At 40.5% G+C, this 21,876-nt stretch overlaps 1 protein-coding gene across 1 annotated transcript in view; it reads right to left on the bottom strand.

Annotated features, from left to right (window-relative positions):
* The window catches only part of LOC122625773 (gamma-interferon-inducible lysosomal thiol reductase), a 53,737-nt gene that overhangs the window by 16,000 nt on the left and 15,861 nt on the right, over positions 1-21,876 (bottom strand). Inside the window, exon 2 of the mRNA XM_043805818.1 lies at positions 21,374-21,709. Within this exon, the coding sequence (XP_043661753.1) occupies positions 21,374-21,709 (336 nt within the window). The remainder of the gene's footprint in view (positions 1-21,373; positions 21,710-21,876) is intronic.

Here is a 21,876-nt window from a genome sequence, read left to right as displayed (position 1 = left end):
AAATGTTATTGCTAGCCGCGAACTTACAAAACGTTTTGTTGTATCGTACGCGCACCGGTCCCTGTTCGGGCGCCAGTTAATTACTTTGCTGGCAGCAAGGTAAAAAAATAAAATATATTGGAGTTCAGTTAAGAACGACTTTATTTGCATAAATCCAATTTGCAACTAAATTACCCTAAGCTGTCCCTAGCAAGCTGTGAGTTTTTGGCTGTGAGCTGCGCTGCCCTTGGTGGCAGAGGATCGGCGTCGGCTCCGTAGCTTTCCAATAGGCCACGACATCGACTGATGTTTAGCTGGTCAAATCGGTACTGTCTTCTTGGAATCACTTGCATTGGTGGGAGCGGAAGTTGTTACCAATCAGATTCTTCGAATTTTACTTGGCAGCTCGGCGTGTGCAGGAAATTATCGAATTCTACTTGGCAGCTCGGCGTGTGCAGGAAATTATGCAGACGCTGAGCTTGCAGATTGAAGCTTGCTTATTGGGGTTCATTGTTCTGGATTTTAACATTTTTGTTCTTAACTTATATATTAATGGACTAGTCGAGCGTTTTCATGGCACTCTTGAGGATAGAGCACGATCTCTCGAAAGTATTCTCCTTGCAATCATAAGGTACAACAGATCAATCCATTCGGTGAAACACGAGAGCCTCCAGCCTCACGCAGCCTCCAAAGACAATGTAGTGCGCATAAGAAGAGCGAAAGGCACTTGATCAAATGAACTGCATGAGGCCTTACGTCCATATTTTCCTTATAGACCACACCTCCTCCAATAAGAACCGTCGTACTTAGGTCTGCTTCCACTTTAGCTTCGGTGAATAGGGATGATTTATTATTTTCTAATATCTTATTGTTTTTTGTCCAAACCCCGTCGGCTACCAAATCAGACTTTTAGGCCCCACTTTTATTCATTTGATCGAGTCCCTTTTGCTCCTATGCGATTTTTTTCTTAATGAGCACTGTATTGTCTTTGGAGGCCTTACAAACATATTTTCCTTATGGACAACACCTTCTCTAATAAGAACCGCGTGAGGCCTTACGTCCATATTTTCCTTATGGACCACAACTTCTCTAATAAGAACCGTAAGGCTTCATGGTTCGATGCTGCCTGAAGGCAGTTTAAAATTCGTTCTCTTATTATTCTAACGAACTTGAATTAAAAACAAGATTTAACAAAGGTTTTTTTAACGAAATAATGAGCCTTTCTGAAGCTCTCCTTAACTTTAGCAATGCTCTCCCGAAATACACTAACATATTCTTAAAACGCTGAGGCTTCTCAATTTTACTTACATTTTATTTTTAGTCTTAAGCTGAACGTTAAACAATAAAGAATAAAAATTTAACCAGGTTTCTTTTATTTGTCAAAAAGTCAATTTCAGCGTTGGTCCTAGTCTATAAAGACAGTGCACTAAATAGACTCAAACAATATTAATAGACTCAGACAATTAATATAAATGGGGCAGTCAGTCGGGATAGGGGTAATTCTATTGAAACGCCATCGAAAAAAAAACCACACGCTTATAGACACCCATGCGACGGACAATATCGTGTTAAGTTTTAATAAAAACCTCGACCATAACGCTGTGTCAACAACGAACCTGCATGAGGAAGACGCTTTTAAATTTGTGAAAATAAAAATCTTTTTTAAACTTAGATTAAAAAAAAAACTAAATTATTAATTTATAAATAAAATTAAACAATATTCAATAAAATTAATAAAATAAGATACAAACCAAGATTAATGAAGACAGTCCGAAGACAAAGGTCAACTAAATAAAACAAAATAAGAACAAATAAATGAATTAACTTGAAAACTACAACGAGAACATCAGAAAAATGACAATCGTGTCACCCCTGTCGAATAGCAACATGACCCAAGTTGCCCACCAGATTGCCAATGGGGAGAAATTTAACGGAGATCGGAACACGCTATAAGTTAACTAAGTTAACCGGACGACGGCAATGACCGATCGTCCGATGACCAGCACCGGCCAAATTGCTGACACAGCGTCTGGCCGGAAGCTCGTGCATAGCCGGCAAACTCTGCATATTGGCAGAGGCTGCTATGAAGCTCTCTTTTGTTAGCTTTTAAGTTCAGTTTCATTTTGTCTACAGAATAAAGAGCAACTGCTCATTAATGTCACTCCGGAGAAAAGCCGTCATACTTGTTATTAATTGGTTAGTGAGCCTCAAGGGCCACTAATAACGGAGTTAGTTTCTCCCAACCTATTACCAATAGGACAGAGCGACGGCGCACAGCCGCCTCACAACTGGTTAACAGCTACATCGGCCACCCGGCCAGCCCACCAGTGACCGCAGCGAGGGACACTCCCCGGCGACCCCTCAGATAACTAATCAGTTGGCCAGACGCGGCTAATTTCATCATTAACTACATTGACCACCAGGCCACCACCTTAGTGACTGCAGCGAGGGATTATTTCTGCATCACATCATACCTATTTAATTGGCACCCAACTTAAACCGGATTTACGGCACAGAAAAATATGTAAGTGAGCAACTTCACCTAAAAAACATTCCAAAAAGAGCTGCATATTAAAACATTTAAATATTCTTGTGGTTCGCAAAAATAAATAAAGAACCCTACACTGCAAGAATAGATTCTATATTTCCATAATAATGCATTTTAAAACATAGATATGTTTCGTGATTTATACTGACAATCTTATTTTATTATTATAAATTATATATTATTATATTATAAAATCTAAACGTCGCAGCCGATGCGCTGAAGAAACATCAACTTTAAAAATTCTGATTAACATTGTGGTTTACGTTATCAATTTGGTTTCTTAATTATAAAATTTAAATATCCCGGCCGAAACGCCGAAGAAATTTCAACTTTCAAATTTTGCTTAGCTTTATGTTGAATTGTGTGCATTTGACTTCGCCCCACTCCACTTTGCTAACCGATACAACGGAACAAGCATTGCTGCGACAGCTTTTTTGTTTTTGTCTTTTATATATCCATGGCGATTTTTGTCTTTTGCATTTGTTTGTCTAAGCGGAGACCCGTCCCCCACGAACCCCTCTCCTTATCGTTGCTCGGCAAGGCAGCGGCTCTGTTCAACAAGCCCTCAGCCAATGCCCTAAAATCGGTGACTCGGCCCCCGCGTCCCCTTCGCCATACTAGTTGCCCCATGGGCAGAACGGCTTAATAATTAAGAAACACAGCTCCCTATGAGCCATTCATTTCAACAGTATAGGAATTCTAAACAATACGCTAGCGACTCAGAGTCGGGTAGCGAAGATTCAGCAAAAAATTCTACACTGAAAAAAATCGGTGCTACCGCATTCTTAACAAATAAAATGTCTTTCGACGCGGAACAAGTTAAAGCTTGCATAGTGGCACTACAAGAACAAGCTGTAGAAAGCCAACGCAGGGAAAATGAATTGCATCAAACAATTCAGGGACTAGCCAAACAAATCGAGGCTTTAAAGGTTGTCCCCGCGAAGGCAGAAATTCCTCAGATCAAGGCTTACCAACCGATAAAAATTGAGGGAACAGTTCCTTGCACTGAAACTTTAGACGCAGTAAAATGTCTACCCGAATTCATGGGCACACAAGAGACATACGTTTCCTGGCGACAAGCGGCAATTGCCGCGTACTACATGTTCAGAAATTACGAGAATAGTTCACGCCATTACCAGGCGGTCGTCATTATCAGGAGCAAAATTAGAGGCCCTGCCGATGCCGTCCTATCCTCTTTCGGAACCGTACTGAATTTCGATGCGATCATAAATCGACTCGATTTCACATACAGTGACAAACGCCCGATACACGTTATCGAACAAGAACTAGGCACCCTTAGACAGGGAAGCCTAACGCACCCACAATATTATGATGAGGTCGAGAAAAAGCTCACCTTACTTACCAACAAGGCCACCATGTCATACGAAGCGTCGGCAGCAAATGTCCTGTGCGAGAAATTCTGGGATGACGCCTTGCGCATTTTCATCTCGGGGCTTAGGCGCAACCTCACAGATGTGTTATTCGCGGCAAAGCCGAAAGACATGCCGTCGGCGCTCGCCTTGGCACAAGAAGTGGAGTCCAACCACGAGCGGTACTCCTTCGCAACTTCGTTTGCAAAAAGCCAGGAGGATAGGGATCGTAAACAATACCCCAAAGTGCAGGAACGCCAACAAAACCCTCCACAAGCTAACTCACAGGGAAACACTGGGAAAAACCCGTATTTTACTAGGCAACACAAGGCGCAGGTACACTCTGCCCCAAGAAGCGACAGGATGGCTCAAGGAAACACACCGGAGCCCATGGACGTCGACCCGTCGTTGTCAAAAATGTTGCAACCATCCCGCGCTCCGGCTTACCAGAAGACGACGCCGGCCGCGTCTGGCCGCTCGGCCCCGTACAAGAGGCAAAGAGTCAACCACGTTGCTCAGGCCCCGGATAGTTCTGACACGGCTTATGCCACCGCGGCCTCCAGTGCCGCAGATAGGGTCGATGACGATGGCATTCTAGAGTATGATTCTGACGCTATTAATTTTTTAGAGGGAAGTCCCTGCTGACCGTCATCAGACGAAGAGTAGCAGGGATCGACATGAAATTCCTGGTCGACACGGGCGCGGCAAAAAATTTCATCCGACCATTTAAGGGGTTGAAAAGCATCCGTCCGGTTGAGTCCCCATTTGCAATCCATTCGATTCATGGTGTGACTACGATCACAAAAAAATGTTTTGTGTCCATTTTTAACCTTAAAGCCACCTTTTTTATACTACCAGACTTGACTTTCTTTAACGCGATCGTTGGACTAGACCTGTTAAAACAGGCCGGCGTATCGCTTTGCCTAGCTTCCGGCCAGCTCAAATGGGGCTCCGAAGTAGAGCAAATTGATTTTCACACTTGCCTCGATGTCAATTTTACCAACGTAGATTGCTCGGACGCACCACCCTTAGTCAAGGTTGCTTTTCTAAAAATGCTCGGGAATAGGAAAAAAGCCTTTGCTGATCCTAATGAAGCTCTTCCATACAATACGTCTGTGGTAGCCACCATCCGAACGATTGACAAAGAGCCCATTTATGCCAAATTGTACCCATACCCCATGGGAGCAGCTGACTTCGTCAACGGCGAAATTCAGGAACTGCTTAAAAATGGCATTATCCAAAAATCAAAGTCCCCCTACAATAACCCAATATTGGTCGCTGAACGCGACCGTGAAAAGACATCGTTCTCAGTGAACGGAGGGAAATATGAATTCCGAAGACTTCCATTCGGACTCAGGAACGCTGCAAGCATCTTACAGAGAACAATTGACGATATTTTGCGAGAGCAGATCGGCAAGTTCTGCTACGCTTACGTCGACGACATAATCATCTTTTCAGAAGATGAAAATGCCCATGTGAAGCACGTAGATTGGGTTCTGAAGAGCCTATATGATGCAAACATGAGGATATCAGCAGAAAAGTCACGTTTTTTTAAGAAAAATTCCATAAAGGAATTTCCAGAGCCCAAAAACGTATTTGAGGTAAGGTCATTCCTGGGCTTGGCCAGCTACTATAGGTGCTTCATTAAAGACTTTGCATCTATTGCGAGGCCCATTTCAGACATACTGAAGGGCGAGAAGTGTGTCAGTAGACACAGATCCAGAAATATTCAAGTAAAATTTTCTGAAGCGCAACAACGTGCCTTCGAGAAATTACGTAATATCCTGGCATCTGCGGATGTCATCCTCAGATACCCAGACTACAAAAAAGCGTTTGATCTAACGACAGACGCTTCTGCCTACGGTATTGGTGCGGTGCTCTCCCAGGAAGGACGTCCAGTTACAATGATCTCTGGGACATTGAGTGACAGAGAGGTTAACTATGCTACCAACGAAAGGGAGCTGTTAGCCATAGTTTGGGCGCTAGCCAAGTTACGGCACTACCTGTACGCGGTCAAGGAAATTAACATCTTTACAGATCACCAACCTTTGACATTTGCAGTATCGGAATCCAATCCGAAAGCCAAAATAAAGAGATGGAAAGCACGCATCGATGAGTCCGGCGCGCGAATTTTTTACAAGCCCGGCAAAGATAACCTCGTTGCAGATGCCCTCTCCAGACAACAACTCAACGCTGTTGGAGACCAGGAACCAGAGTCGTGCGCAGCCACGGTACACAGCGAACTTTCGCTCACTCACACGATTGAGTCTACAGACAAACCCTTGAACTGCTTCCAAAGCCAAATAATTTTGGAAGAGGCGCGTTCCCCTTATAAACGCACGTTTGTACTGTTCGGGAATAAAAGGCGCCACCTAATCAATTTCGCATGCAAACAGTCTTTGTTAGAGGAACTTGCCAACACCATTATTCCTAATGGTGTGAATGCCTTCCACTGTGATCTTCACAAATACAGGACGAGATTGTTCGGAGATTTCCAGCCACAAGGAGGAGAGAAAAGAAATCCTCACCGCCGAGCACAACAGAGCTCACAGGTCGGCCCAAGAGAACATAAAGCAAGTACTCTCCGAATACTACTTCCCAAAAATGTCAAAATTGGCGAGCGAGATCGCCGCTAATTGCAAAACATGCGCCAAGGCAAAATATGAAAGACATCCGAAAAAACAGGAGCACGGCGAGACACCAATCCCGGCCCATGTAGGGGAAATATTGCATGTCGATATTTTCTCAACGGACAAAAAGTACTTCCTTACATGCATAGACAAGTTTTCAAAATTCGCCATGGTGCAGCCAATTCCGTCTAGAACAATAGAGGACCTAAAACCACCCCTGCTACAACTGATGAATGTTATCCCCAAAGCCAAGGTCATCTACTGCGATAATGAACCATCATTAAAATCGCATACGATAGTAGCCATGCTGGAAAACCACTTTGGCGTCAACATCTCCAATGCACCGCCCCTTCACAGTGTTTCCAACGGACAAGTGGAACGCTTCCATAGCACACTGGTCGAACTAGCTAGATGCCTAAAAATTGATAAGGGCATAAGTGACACGGTGGAAATGATCTTGCTGGCCACCGCCAGATATAACAAATCGATCCACTCGGTCATTAACAAGAAACCGGCCGAAGTTATGCGAACAAACCCGGATGATCCACAACGAGACATCCAAGAAAAAATAAAAAACGCTCAACACGTGACCAGAAACCGGGAAAACGCTGCTCGGCAAAACAGAGTGTTCCAGGTCGGCGATGAATTCCTAGTAACGTCTAACAGACGACTGGGCAACAAACTCACTCCCTTATGCGAGGAAAAGACTATCGAAGCAGACTTAAGGACCACAGTCCTAATTAAAGGGAGGGTGGTCCACAAAGACAACCTCAAGTAACTCGAACAAAGCCCAGTTGCGGTTCCCTCAGAGCTTATTACCTTTTTATCATTTATAGCCACTTGGCATAAGTTCCATTATTTTTTCATTATTTTTTAGCCACTTGGCATACGTTTTATATTACCTTTTATTACATTTCTTAGTATTATTCGTTTTCCTACAATTGGTGGTGGGCAACTCTATCCTAAACGCATATTAATTAAAACACGCATATTACAGGTTCTTACCCACGCTTTTACTCTGCCTCCTGGCCGCAACGTTGGCCCATATCACTGATTACTCCCAAGCGAATTACATACCCGTTATCGATGGTAGGGTATTGGTCTGGGAAGAGTTTGCCTATGTTAGACACTCAGCTAATCTATCTGAGTATAGGCGAGTAGTGGAGGAAACCGACGGCATGGTACATGGACATGCTCGACTCGTTGAGTGTCCATCACAGAGTGGCTAGGAGTCTGTTTCTAAAAACACGCAAATAGATTCAGGACACTTATACGAGATGTTATTACCTCGTAACAGAATCATTACTATGGAATTACAGAATATCATGCTTGCCATCACCCTTGCTAAAATTAACGTAGTATGTCCAAATATTTTGGACCATGCAGATTTGGAAAGTGTTTGGATCGAGGAGCCCACAGATGCCCCCATAAGGGATATTTTGTCCGTTGCGTCCGTGAAAGTTTTACAATCCCCCAACATGTTGCACTTTGTAATTAAATTCCCTAGAGTCAAAATAGCCTGCAATAAAATCACCATCCTTCCTGTGGCACACAACGATACGGTGTTAAGGTTAGAAGATAATGTAGTAGCGGAATGTGATGGAGAAGTCCGCACCGTCAAGAACTGCTCAATAACACCAGGAGCCACGTTCTGTCAGCTGTCTACAGTGAGCTCGTGTGCCCAAGAACTCCACGCTGGAGTAGTGGCACATTGCGATACGCAGCAGCGCGATTTACATCCAATCACGTACGTCGACGAAGGGATCATCGTCATTAACGACAGACCATCATTCGTGCGTGTGGATAACGGAACGACCATCCACCTTAAAGGCACGCACCTGATAACCTTCACAGAGAGTGTTGTTGTCAATGGAACTACTTTCATAAACCATGACGTAGTCCGGAAAAGGACACCGGGAGTAGCTAGCTCACCTGTTCTGAATATCACGATGAAGCACGAGATCTTGAGTCTCCCGTACCTTCACCGCTTGAGTGAACGCAATCTGGAGCAAATCAGGAAATTCGAAGGAGACGTCGACAGCTATCGAGTAAGTCAGATGGCGCTTATTGCGGGAGCAATTTGCTGCGCTCTCATCTGCGTCGGTCTAACCTACCAACGAGCCACAAGGGCCAGAAGATCTGCGGCCCAGCTGAAGGAAGTAATAGCCCAAATAGGGTCGGCCGAGGGCGGCCTTAATTCTGAGGGAGGAGTAGTTAACTAAGTTAACCGGACGACGGCAATGACCGATCGTCCGATGACCAGCACCGGCCAAATTGCTGACACAGCGTCTGGCCGGAAGCTCGTGCATAGCCGGCAAACTCTGCATATTGGCAGAGGCTGCTATGAAGCTCTCTTTTGTTAGCTTTTAAGTTCAGTTTCATTTTGTCTACAGAATAAAGAGCAACTGCTCATTAATGTCACTCCGGCGAAAAGCCGTCATACTTGTTATTAATTGGTTAGTGAGCCTCAAGGGCCACTAATAACGGAGTTAGTTTCTCCCAACCTATTACCAATAGGACAGAGCGACGGCGCACAGCCGCCTCACAACTGGTTAACAGCTACATCGGCCACCCGGCCAGCCCACCAGTGACCGCAGCGAGGGACACTCCCCGGCGACCCCTCAGATAACTAATCAGTTGGCCAGACGCGGCCAATTTCATCATTAACTACATTGACCACCCGGCCATCACCTTAGTGACTGCAGCGAGGGATTATTTCTGCATCACATCATACCTATTTAATTTTTACACCTTTGTGAGCCGAATTGACTACATACTAGTCCTTTATCTTACCAGAGATAAACGCCAACAGCAGTGCCTTTTTGGTCATATCGAACACAGCATCAGCGGAAACGTTATGCGTTGCATTGGAGCCAACGAAATGACCACCTGGCCCCAGCTTAGAACCCCAGACCCCTGACCACGTTTTTTTGGAAGAATTACAGAAGACCCCATTCAAAGGCAGAGTACCAGCATTTCTGGAGTAAGCTGCCATTCCTTGAATTAAAACAAAAACCTTGAAGAAAAAACTCTATATTTAAGACTTCTTAATTCCAGTATAAAACCCCTTTTGAAGAATAACCTACACACATTTTTAAGAACAAATTGCCACAACATTTTAGATTTGCGATCACTTATAAGCCTTTTACAAGAGAAAGGCATGTATGAACACATTAACCGTACAAGTACAGCTACCCAAAAACAAAATATTTCTGATAAGCCACAAGAGTAGTTTAATTACAATACTAACAAGACTAATAACAACAACAGAAGATATCCAACACCTTTCCTACGTTACCACCATTACTCACCAGTGCCATATACAGCGCCACAAATCTATATCCAGCCCCACAAGTTTATCAAACACCACTAATTAATAATCACCATCCAACACCCCAATATCGAAATCAACAATCAGTACCTAATTTAAGTTCCCATGTGCCCAACCAACCAATAAAGCAATCAAAACCATCTAACAGTGAACAGACAATGATAAGTAAAAAACCGACGAGACATACAATGACAACCAAGAACCCAATGTCAAACAAGCAGCAAATTTTTAGCCACAAGCCTTGGAAAACCCTATTAGGAAGAAAATTTTGGCAGAGGGAAAAAAGGAACAATGAACTACTGCGATCAATTGGTGACAAAAACAAATAAGAACTATTCGAAGGCAAAGCAGCACAGGAAAAGAGTAACTTTCAAAATGTACGCATGGCACCTGACACGATGCTCAGACAACCAAGAAATAATTCCCCCATATTAGAATCAGAACTATACAGATTGACACATCTAAATAAAGAAAAAAAAACAAGGATTGTGTGCACTCCTGCAGCAATACTATTACATACAGTACCACGAGTTGATATCGTTTTGCTATTGGAATGTTTCCTTTCTCATCGCTTCTTGCTGCTCAACCACTTGTTTTATTTTATTTGTCAAAATCAAACATCGTGAAAAAATGCCTTTTATATTTGCAATTGCTTGTTTTGAAGCCAGGAGAATGCAGAAATTGGAGGGCTTCAGAAAATTTAGAGCTGCCACCTTTTTCACAGTTTTAATTCGGATGTTCGCAATTACTTTTTTACTGCACTTTGGCCATTTAAGTAATTAAATTAAATTGCACTATTTTCAAACAAAACTTTTGGCCCTCATTTAAATTATAAAATAAATTCTTGTATGTTTCATATGTATATTTACCTGCCAGTATGGCACTGTTTACCAACAGTATGGCAACCTTCGCGATAACAAAAGTGTCCGTTTTACAAATCGAAAAATTCTTACGAATTCGAAAACCGGAGCACCAATTTTTTGATTTCAAATCGAAATCGTAAGAAGAGAAAACGCTATAGTCGAGTTCCCCGACTATCTGATACCCGTTACTCAGCTATTGAAGGAGAGACTTCAAAACTGACAGTTTTTGGTGGTTTGTGGGCGTTAGAGTGGGCGTGGCAAAAAAGTTTTTGGCAAATCGATAGAAATTTACAAGACTAATAAAAAAAATGAAAAAATATCAAAACATTTTTGAAAATTGTGGGCGTGACAGTATTGGGCGGTTTGTGCGACTTTGGTGTGGGCGTGGCAAAAAGTTTTTCTGCAGATCGATAGAAAATTACAATACTAATAAGAAAATGGAAAAATATCAAAACATTTTTCAAAAGTGTGGGCTGCGTCTCTGTCTCTGGAGTCTGTATGCTTACTCTCAACTTTCTAGCATTTATAGTTCCTGAGATCTCGACGTTTATACGGACGGACAGACAGACGGAAGGACAGACGGACATGGTAAGATCGACTCGGCTATTGATTCTGATGAAGAAAATATATACTTGTTATGGTCGGAAAAGCTTCCTTCTCCCAGTTATATTTTTCAACGAATCTAGTATACCCTTTTACTCTACGAGTAACGGGTATAATTAATAAACGTAACTATATATGTAAGCAGGCATTGGTTGGAGAGACAAGAGTTGGCAGCACTAGAAGTCAAGAGTCGATCGAGAGCCAGCGGAGAATAATAACGTGTAAAGGGGTTGCTACAATAAAGCCGAGCTGAACTAAAGTAGATAAGCCGTAGGCGAGAGTTGTAGAGAGCCGTAGTAGAAGCAGTAACCTAAAGCCGTAATCTAAAGCTGAATTCTAAATCCGTAGCAGAAGCCGTTATCCAGTGTTGTTGACAAGCTGTTTTTGTCTCTTACTTATTATAAACATTCGCCGAGCTAAGAACTTCAACTATTCGTTGTATTACTACATAAATACCTATTAATTATCAATAAACTATAAACATATATCTACATTTGGGGGCTTAACCTTGCCTAACCGTGCCGGATTGTGCGTGATCAAAAGGCTGAAAGTGTTCTGATAAACAGTTAAATGTGCCGAAACTGTAAAAGAATATGAGAAGAGGAAATACGCAAAAAAAAAGCCGCAAGTACACCGAGAAAAGCCGCTCAGAAACAAGTTGTGCGACAGAGACAGAACATTGAAGCGAAACATTTAGCTGTGCAAAAGTCTTTGAAGCCGTCGAAACCAGCAGTGCAAGAAGAAAAAAACAATAAAACGATCTGCGACTGGGGAAAACAAGAAGTATATGTCGGAAGCAGAAAAACAAAAGGAAGACGAAGAATTGGCTTTGAATAATCCTCGAAAAGTGACGATGGAACAACAAGTTTGGCAAAACAGTAGAAATCTCGAGGAAATTGTGAAGTTGCTGAGCATACAATGCCAAAATGCTCAGAGACCACAAATCACCAGCATAATATCAGCAGAAAGTTTTTCAAAGGTGGTGCCGGAATTTGATGGACAGAATATTCCAGTAGAGCAGTGGTTTTCTAACTTTGAAAAAAATGCAGATGCCTACGTTCTGGATGAAAAGCAGCGATATGTACAAGCACGCAGTAAAATGACCAAAGCAGCAGCCTTATATTTAAATACAGTCTTTGTCGAGAGAAGCCGAATCGTTTCATGAATACGTTTTGCAGATGAGGCCAATTGCTGCGCTCGTTGGAGGTGTGGATATGATATCGGTTATCCGGTACATAGTCGGTGGATTGAACATAAAAAATGAATACAAATACAGCATGTACAGTTGCAAAACTTACGATGAACTACAGAGTCAGTATTCAATTTACGAGCAGATGAAAGAACGCGAACCAGTTCATAAACATACAGCCGGATCAGGGAAAAAAGCCGAATATTGAGGAAGATCAGCGCATTGTTTTAATTGCGGATCCACAGATCATCTCTGGAAGGATTGTCAAGCTGCAACTAAATGTTTTAAGTGCGGCGAAAGTGGTCACATGTCGAGAAATTGTCCGAAAGCTGTGCAAAGCATAAGAGTGATACGGGACAACAACCGCCTTAAATCTGTTGTCATCAATAAAGTTGCGATCAATTGTCTGGTTGACACAGGCGCTGATGTATCCATCATAAAAGCCAGCATGTTTCAAATGTTTCCTGATGTCCAGCTGCATAAGTCGGTATCAATGCTGAGGGGTCTGGGCAACACTAAAACATTGCCGATAGGACATTTTGTTTCTGATGTGCTGGTAGACAACATACAAGTTCAGCAGAAGTTTGTCGTGGTGCCGGATGACAAACTAGAGTATAATGGTCTTCTGGGCTACGAATTTGTGTCAAAATTTTGCGTTGTTTTCACTCTCAGAAGGTTGCGCCGGTGGAACCGGAGGCGCACAATGAGCTAAGTATTTATAATGTTGTAGAAGCCGATATTGAAATCCACACTCTTCCGCAGTTTAAGTCAGTTATACGATCCATTGTCACGGCTTACAAGCCAGAATCGCCCGCTGCAAAAAGCCCAATCGAGCTGAAGATTGTGCCAAAGGAGAAGATGATACCATTTAAACACCAGCCCAGTCGATACTCAATGGTTGAATGCGAAGCGATTCGAGATCAAGTTGCGGAATGGCTACGAAACAAAATAGTACGCAAGTCGACGTCGAATTTTGCCAGCAGAGTCGTCATCGTCAAAAAAAAGAGAGTCTGCGTTGATTTTCGTCAACTTAACGCCATGGTTTTAAAAGACTTCTTTCCCGTGCCGCATATGGATGACCTCCTCAAAGTTCTGCAGGCAGCAAAGCGTCATGTCATGTATTGGAAAACAGTTTTTTTCACGTCCCTGTAGAAGAGGAAAACCGAAAATACACAGCGTTCGAGTTCAATAAAACGCCCTTCGGATTCACAAACTCGCCAGCTACGTTTATACGATTTATAAACGCCGTTTTCCAAGATCTTGTTAGCCGTGATGTAATGCAAAATTCTATGGATGACATTATCATATACGGCATGTCGGTAGATGAATGCTTGGAAAAGCTTAAATTAGTGTTGGAGGTAGCTGCTCGTTTTTCATTGATTTTTTCGCAAGTTTATAAAAGGATACACACACATAGCTCGACCATTAACAAACCTGCTAAAAAAGACTGAATTAAATGGACGAGACTGAACGCATTAATCATAAAATAACTTGATCGAATGAAACATGTTGACTGCTTAAGCCGATTTCCAAATATTCTTCTGGTGAAAACAGAAGTAACAGCCCGTATAAAGAAAGCACGGATGGACGAGTTCATTAATGCAATCTTATGTATCCTGGAGAAGGGACCATACCAAGGATATAAGCTAAAAGGAGATGTTCTGTTCAAGCATGTTGACGGTCGTGATCATTTCGTTGTACCTAAGGCTATGGAGCATGAGATTATAACAGAAGCCCATGCAGATGGACACTTTGCAATAACAAAGACGATACACAGCCTGCAACAGCATTTTTTATCCCGCACATGGAACGAAAGGTGGCACAGGTTATCGCCACATTCATAAAGTGCATAATGACCAATAAGAAAATTGGTAAGCAGCAGGGTTACCTGAACTGTATAGACAAAGGTGGTCAACCGTTACAGGCGCTGCATCTGGATCACCTTGGCCCAATGGATTCTACGGCACAACTTTATAAGTACATACTTGCAATGGTCGGTGGATTTTCGAAGTTCGTGTGGTTGTTCGCAACAAAATCTGCAGGAGCCGATGAAGTTATCAAAAATCTGGAGGAATGGGCAAAAGTTTTTGGATTTCCTGTTCGGATCGTGACGGATAGAGGAACAGCTTATACCTCAGACGCTTTTGAGGAGTTCGTAAATCAGAATGCGATTCAGCATATATGGACGACAACTAGAGTGGCCAGAGGAAATGGCCAGATAGAGCGAGTTAACCGAGTTATCCTGTCCATCATTAGTAAACTTTCTGCAGACGATACAACCAAATGGTATAAGTTCGTTGACGAAGTCCAAAAAGCAATCAACTCGCATGTTCATTCGACTACACAAAAAGCACCATTCGAGATGATGTTTGGTACCAAGATGCTGACCAAAATTACAGACAAGATAACTATGGTCCTAGAACAAGAATTAATGGAAGATTTTGATAAAGAAAGGCAAGAAATGCGTCGCGAAGCTCGAATGCAGATACAAAAAGCCCAAGATGTCTTCAAACAAAATTTTGACAAAAAGATAAAAAAGGAGGTCACTTATAAGGGGATCTAGTTGCCATTAGGCGGACGCAGTTCGTCGCTGGTAGGAAACTGGCTAATACTTTTCTTGGTCCTTACGAGGTGGTGAAAGTGAAACGCTGTGGTCGCTATGACGTCAAGAAGGCAGCCGAGTTTGAAGGTCCATATTATACCTCCACATGCGTAGATAACATCATGTTGTGGAGATATGTAGCAGCAAATGAAGACTTGTTGTCGTCTGGGACAGTCGACGAGGAGCAGGATGACCGAATGTAAGCAGGCGATATATCGAGCAGTTGGCAGCATTGGTTGCAGAGACAAGAATTGGCAGCACTAGGAGTCAAAAGTCGATCGAGAGTCAGCGGAGAATCGGAACGTGTAAAGAGGTTCAGCCGAGCTGAACTAAAGTAGATAAGCCGTAGTCGAGAGTTTAGAGAGCCGTAGTAGAAGCAGTAACCTAAAGCCGTAATCTAAAGCCGTCATCTAAAGCCGTAATCTAAAGCTGAATTCTAAAGCCGTAGCAGGAGCCGTTATCCAGTTCTGTTGTCAAGCTGCTTTTGTCTCTTACTTATTATAAACATTCGCCGAGCTAAGAACTTCAACTATTTGTTGAATTATTACATAATTACCTATTAATTATCAATAAACTATAAACATATATCTACATATATATAGTAACATATCCATTCTACACCCACAACTCCCCAACTCACACACTCACATTAATGTCTAAGTACAAAACCACACACACTATTGTAACAACTCACACGCACACATTAATGTCTAAGAACAAAATGTAATCAAAGATCGAGAGCCCTTCTGAAATAACAAATCGTAAACATTTGATCACTTGGCGAGGCCAACTGAAATAACAAAAACTTCCGCCCACGCAATGGCCTCAGGATTCTCCAATTACTCCTATTTTTCGGGAGCTTCTCTCTCATAATTTTCGAGAGCTTCTCTCTTAATAAACAATTATAACCTTATTCTCTTAAACTCTTCCTATATAAACGCAAACATGTCCCCATAAGGCAGTTCAGTTCTGAGTACACTATCAGCCCATTTCAACTTCGAAATCCATTGTCCAACTAAGTGATAATCCAAAGGCTCTAGTTCTTCCTCTATTGGAATAAATAAAACGTTTAATAATATATCACAAACCAACCGTGTTATTTTTTTATTAAACTCTCGGACTGAATTCGTAAATGGCGCAGTCGGTAGGATACTGAAAAAAAAGTCCTAGTAAACTCGTTATCCTTTGACAATCTAGTGAAAAGAGGAAACTTGTAAGACCAAGTAACCTTTTCTCATTGTACCCGTGAATCGGCCGCAACAAAGTGATTTCGGTTCGTTTAAAGTGACTAAAATTGGTATCCGCACCAGAACCTGTGTGATCGGAGTTAATTTAAAGACCTAATTTTGTGGACCACTTCGTTTCCCTATTCGGAATGCATAATGTTTGGTCAACTCTAAGGGACGCCTTAATCACAGAATTTAAGACCCAGACACCCCTGGAGGAACTACTAGGAAGATTGTACCGCACACCTTTCAAAGATAAAAGCGATGCTTCTGGGAAACCAAAATTTCGATTAGTCATAGACTATCGTAGTCTCAACGAGATATCCATTGACGACAAATTCCCTATTCCTGTAATGGATGAAATATTAGACAAGCTTGGACGCTGTCAAAACTTCTCAACCATTGATCTTGCTAAAGGTTTCCATCAAATCCAAATGGACCAACAATCAATACCCAAAACAGCATTCTCAACAAAACGTGGACATTATGAATATATTCGTATGCCCTTTGGTCCGAAAAATGCACCAGCAACTTTTTAACGCTGCATGAACAATCTTTTAGAAGATTTAATTTATAAAGATTGTTTAGTTTACTTAGATGACATTATCAATTATTCCACTTCATTGGAGGAACATATAATGTCATTAAAAATGGTATTTAATAAGCTACGATCAGCTAATCTCAAATTGCAACTCGATAAATGTGAATTTCTGAAGAAACTGAATTTCTCGGTCACATTATCTCGACAGAAGGTATAAAACCAAACCCTAACAAAATAAATGCAAATGTTAATTTTCCTATTCCTAAAACCACAAAAGGAATAAAATCTTTCCTTGGACTATGCGGATTTTACCGTAAATTCATTCCCAATTTTGCAAAAATAGCCAAACCTATGACTCTCAAACTAAAAAAAGGAGAAGTAATTAACACAAAAGATAATGATTATATGTCCGCTTTCGAAAAACTAAAAGTACTCATCACGTCCGATCCAATCCTAGTATATCCCAACTTCGAAAAGAAATTTTCACTGACAACAGATGCGAGTAATATAGCCATAGGTGCTGTATTATCCCAAGAACATAAACCCATCTGTTATGCAAGCAGAACTTTAAATGAACATGAACTTAACTATTCGGCCATAGAAAAAGAGTTATTAGCTATAGTATTGGCAACAAAATATTTCAGATCCTACCTATTCGGGAGAAAGTTCGACAAATTAAGCGATCATAGGCCACTGGTATGGTTAAGTAACATAAAAGACCCCAATATGAAACTACAGAGATGGAAGATAAAACTTAACGAATACGATTATAAGATTCAATATCTACCCGGTAAAGAAAACCACGTCGCTGACGCTCTATCTAGAGTCCAAATACAAGAAAACTTCCTAGGAGAAGATGACCCAGTTTCCGTTCCCACAGCAGCTATGTGCATAGTGCACCAGAAGACAACCAAAGTCACATCTCAATGACAGAAAGACCTCTTAACTATTATAACAGACAATTCGAATTCATAAAAGACGATTTTGACGACGTCCAGATAATAAAATATTTCCATAAAATTAGAATTAAAATCAGTTATAAAGAAATGACTGATACCCTTGCCAAAGATCTAATTAAAGAATACTTCTGCACTAAAACAAGTGTTATTTACTTCCCTAACGAAGTCGACTTTCAAATCTTTTAAAATGCGTATATTCAAATCATAAGCCCCGACAGTTTCACTAAAACTATGAAAACCAGTAATAAACTAATAGACATTCAAACATACGCCCAATTCAAAGAAATCATTCTCAAAACACACAAAGAACTATTACACCCTGGTATAGAGAAACTCACGCTTCAGTTCAAAGAACTCTATTATTACCCTGATTATCAAAAACGTATCCAAAATATCATAAACGAATGTGAAATCTGTAACATCGCCAAAACGGAACATAGAAACACAAAATTAACTCTTGAAAAAACTCCAGAAACTTTCAATCCCAGAGACAAGTATGTCATGGATTTTTACTTAATAAACAATAAACAATTCCTATCATGTATTGACATTTATTCTAAATACGCCACCCTGATAGAAGTAAACAGTAGAGATTGGCTTGAAGCTAAAAGAGCTATTTTACGCATATTCAACGATATGGGTAAACCCACAGAAATAAAAGCCGACAAAGACTACGCTTTCATGTGCGCTGCACTTAAACTCTGGTTAGAATCAGAAGGAGTGACCCTCAATATAACAACAAGTAAAAATGGAATTTCTGACATTGAGCGATTTCATAAAACTGTTAATGAAAAATTAAGAATAATAACAAGCGAAAATGAACCCGAAAACCAATTCACGAAGTTCGAAAAAATTATTTACGTATACAATCACAAAACAAAGCATAATACAACCGGTCGAACTCCAGCTGACATCTTCATTTTTGCAGGAACCCCTGCTTATGACACTCAACAAAATAAAGTAAACAAAATTGACAAACTCAACGAGAATAGACATGACTTCAGTATAGATACTAACTTTAGAGAATCCCTTTAGTTAGATCAAAAACAACTAACCCATTCAAAAAGACAGGAAATTTAAGACAAATAGATGATAAACATTTCGAAGAAACAAATAGAGGTAGAAAGATAATACACTATAAATCCAAGTTTAAAAAGAAAATTAATAAGAGTAAATATAATAACGATAATTCCAGGCCTACTCCTGAGCATGATAATCATGTTATGCCTCCCATCGACAATTAACACACAATATCTAGAAGTAACCCCCATCCAGGCCAAAAACGGTTACCTAATCTTTCAAACCGGATCAATAGACTTACCTATAAACCATGAATATCATTACTTATCCATTAACTTAACTAAAACCGAAAATACTTATGAAGAACTTATTAAACAAACTCAACCTTTTAATAACTTACCACAAATTCAGTATCTAGTAGAAAAACTAAACAGAAAAATGAACAGAACAGAATTGTAAAACGCAGTAAACGCGGTCTTGTTAACTTCATAGGAACAATTTACAAATACTTATTCGGTACTTTAGATCAAGAAGATAAAGAAGAATTACAACAACAAATAGCCGACATCTCTAAAAATAATGTACAAATAAGCGAACTCAACCACGTAATAGAAGTCATTAATCAAGGAATCGAACTGACTAATCATTTAAATCATAATTTTGAAGGAGAACAAATGATAGCTTTAATAATTTTCAACTTACAACAATTCACTGAATATATTGAAGACATAGAGCTTGGTTTGCAATTGACACGCTTAGGTATCTTTAACCCAAAACTTTTAAAACACGATTTGTTAATCCACGTCAATTCTGAAAAGCTTCTTAATATCAAAACTTCAGCCTGGCTTAAATCTGATACAAACGAAATTCTGATAATATCCCACATTCCAAGAGACATAATCAAAACACCAGTTTTTGAAATAATCCCATACCCACATGAAACAAGAGAGAACGCTATAGTCGAGTTCCCCGACTATCTGATACCCGTTACTCAGCTAGTGAAAGTGCGAAGGAGTCTTCAGCACTGACAGTTTTTGGCGGTTTGTGGGCGCTAGAGTGGGCGTGGCAAAAAGTTTTTTGGAAAAACGAATCTAGTATACCCTTTTACTCTACGAGTAACGGGTATAAAAAGTAACATACTAACCGAACCAATACATGACAAATATTTTTCACACAATAATCAAACTTACACAGCAAGTTCTCAAAGCTTAGTTATAAATAAATGTATAACTGGTATACTAAACCAGGTCCCAACACAATGTAGATACAGTAAAACACATTCTGATTTCGAAATAAAATATGTAGAGCCTAATATAATTACAACTTGGAACCTTCCCAAGACTATCCTAAGCCAAAATTGTATCAATAGGAATATATATAATAGAATATATAATAGGAAGGCAATAACATGATAAAAGCATTTAATTGTTCTGTTCAACTAGAAGAAATATTAATTACCAACACAATGTTAGACTATACTCAAACTATCTATGTAAATAATAATGTAACAAAACTCGAACCACTCGAATACATTCAAACGAAAGAAATAATAGAACAACACAATCAGACGAATAATATATTTCAAGTAATAACTCTTAAAACATTAATCATAATTGTAATAATTGCATTATTGTACACTATCTATAAATATAAGACTATACCCCAAAAATTAATTGTAAAATTCAAAAATCAAACTCTAAAAAACGAAAATATTATAAGTTCTGAATCAAACAATATTGTACCCCCCAAACCCCCGTATTGTACCCAAATCTTAACGCCTGAGGACAGGCTTTTTTCTTAAGAATGGGGAAGTAACATATCCATTCTACACCCACAACTCCCCAACTCACATACTCACATTCATGTCTAAGTACAAAACCACACACACTATTGTAACAACTCACACGCACACATTAATGTCTAAGAACAAAATGTAATCAAAGATCGAGAGCCCTTCGATTAAGCTTAGCTGTCATTTACGCACAGCATCATATTCCAAAGTCTAGACTCTGTGGCGAGCCAACGTCGTCCCCTAAACATTCGATCACTTGGCGAAGCCAACTGAAATAACAAATCGTAAACATTTGACCACTTGGCGAGGCCAACTGAAATAACAAAAACTTCCGCCCACGCAATGGTCTCAGGATTCTCCAATTACTCCTATTTTTCGGGAGCTTCTCTCTCATAATTTTCGAGAGCTTCTCTCTTAATAAACAATTATAACCTTATTCTCTTAAACTCTTCCTATATAAACGCAAACATGTCCCCATAAGGCAGTTCAGTTCTGAGTACACTATCAGCCCATTTCAACTTCGAAATCCATTGTCCAACTAAGTGATAATCCAAAGGCTCTAGTTCTTCCTCTATTGGAATAAATAAAACGTTTAATAATATATCACAAACCAACCGTGTTATTTTTTTATTAAACTCTCAGACTGAATTCGTAAATATATACATATATATATATACTGATTTTTTGAGAACAAAATTTTACAACTTTAAATCTACTGACCTTATACATGGCTTCTTGGGGTAAGCGATTGTCCATTATCATGCAGGTTGCAACTTCCAGTCGCAATAGTGGATCTTTAATTATCTCAGCAGCACATGCGTGGTAAATGTTAGCTTGGCATTCCGTAGGTCCGTGCTGACATTCAAAAGTAATTTTACCATTGTTTTGCTTCGTTTTCGCCTTGCCATACGGTGCAAGTTTAACTTCCATAATTGACTTTGCGATCTTAAATGTTGGCAGCAGTTGCTTAGCAAGAAAATATTTTGAATCTGGACACAACGCCTCATAGTACACCGTTACAATTACTTTCATTGGGACCCTTTCGTGAAGCTGACCCTATTAAAAAAGAACAGGGGAAAATGCTGTATTCGATTGTATCGACAATTCAGTTGATATTCAGCTGGTGGGAGTGACAGGGAAAAATTGTGTGCGCTAGACTGGGCGTGGTGATCTTCTGATAGCGAGATCTCGACGGTCAGACAGACGGACGGACGGACATGGCT

Source organism: Drosophila teissieri, unplaced genomic scaffold, assembly GCF_016746235.2.
Source record: "Drosophila teissieri strain GT53w unplaced genomic scaffold, Prin_Dtei_1.1 Segkk7_quiver_pilon_scaf, whole genome shotgun sequence".
Lineage (NCBI taxonomy): Eukaryota > Metazoa > Arthropoda > Insecta > Diptera > Drosophilidae > Drosophila > Drosophila teissieri.
Note: the sequence above shows the minus strand (reverse complement) of the source record. Positions and strands in the feature narration are given on the sequence as shown.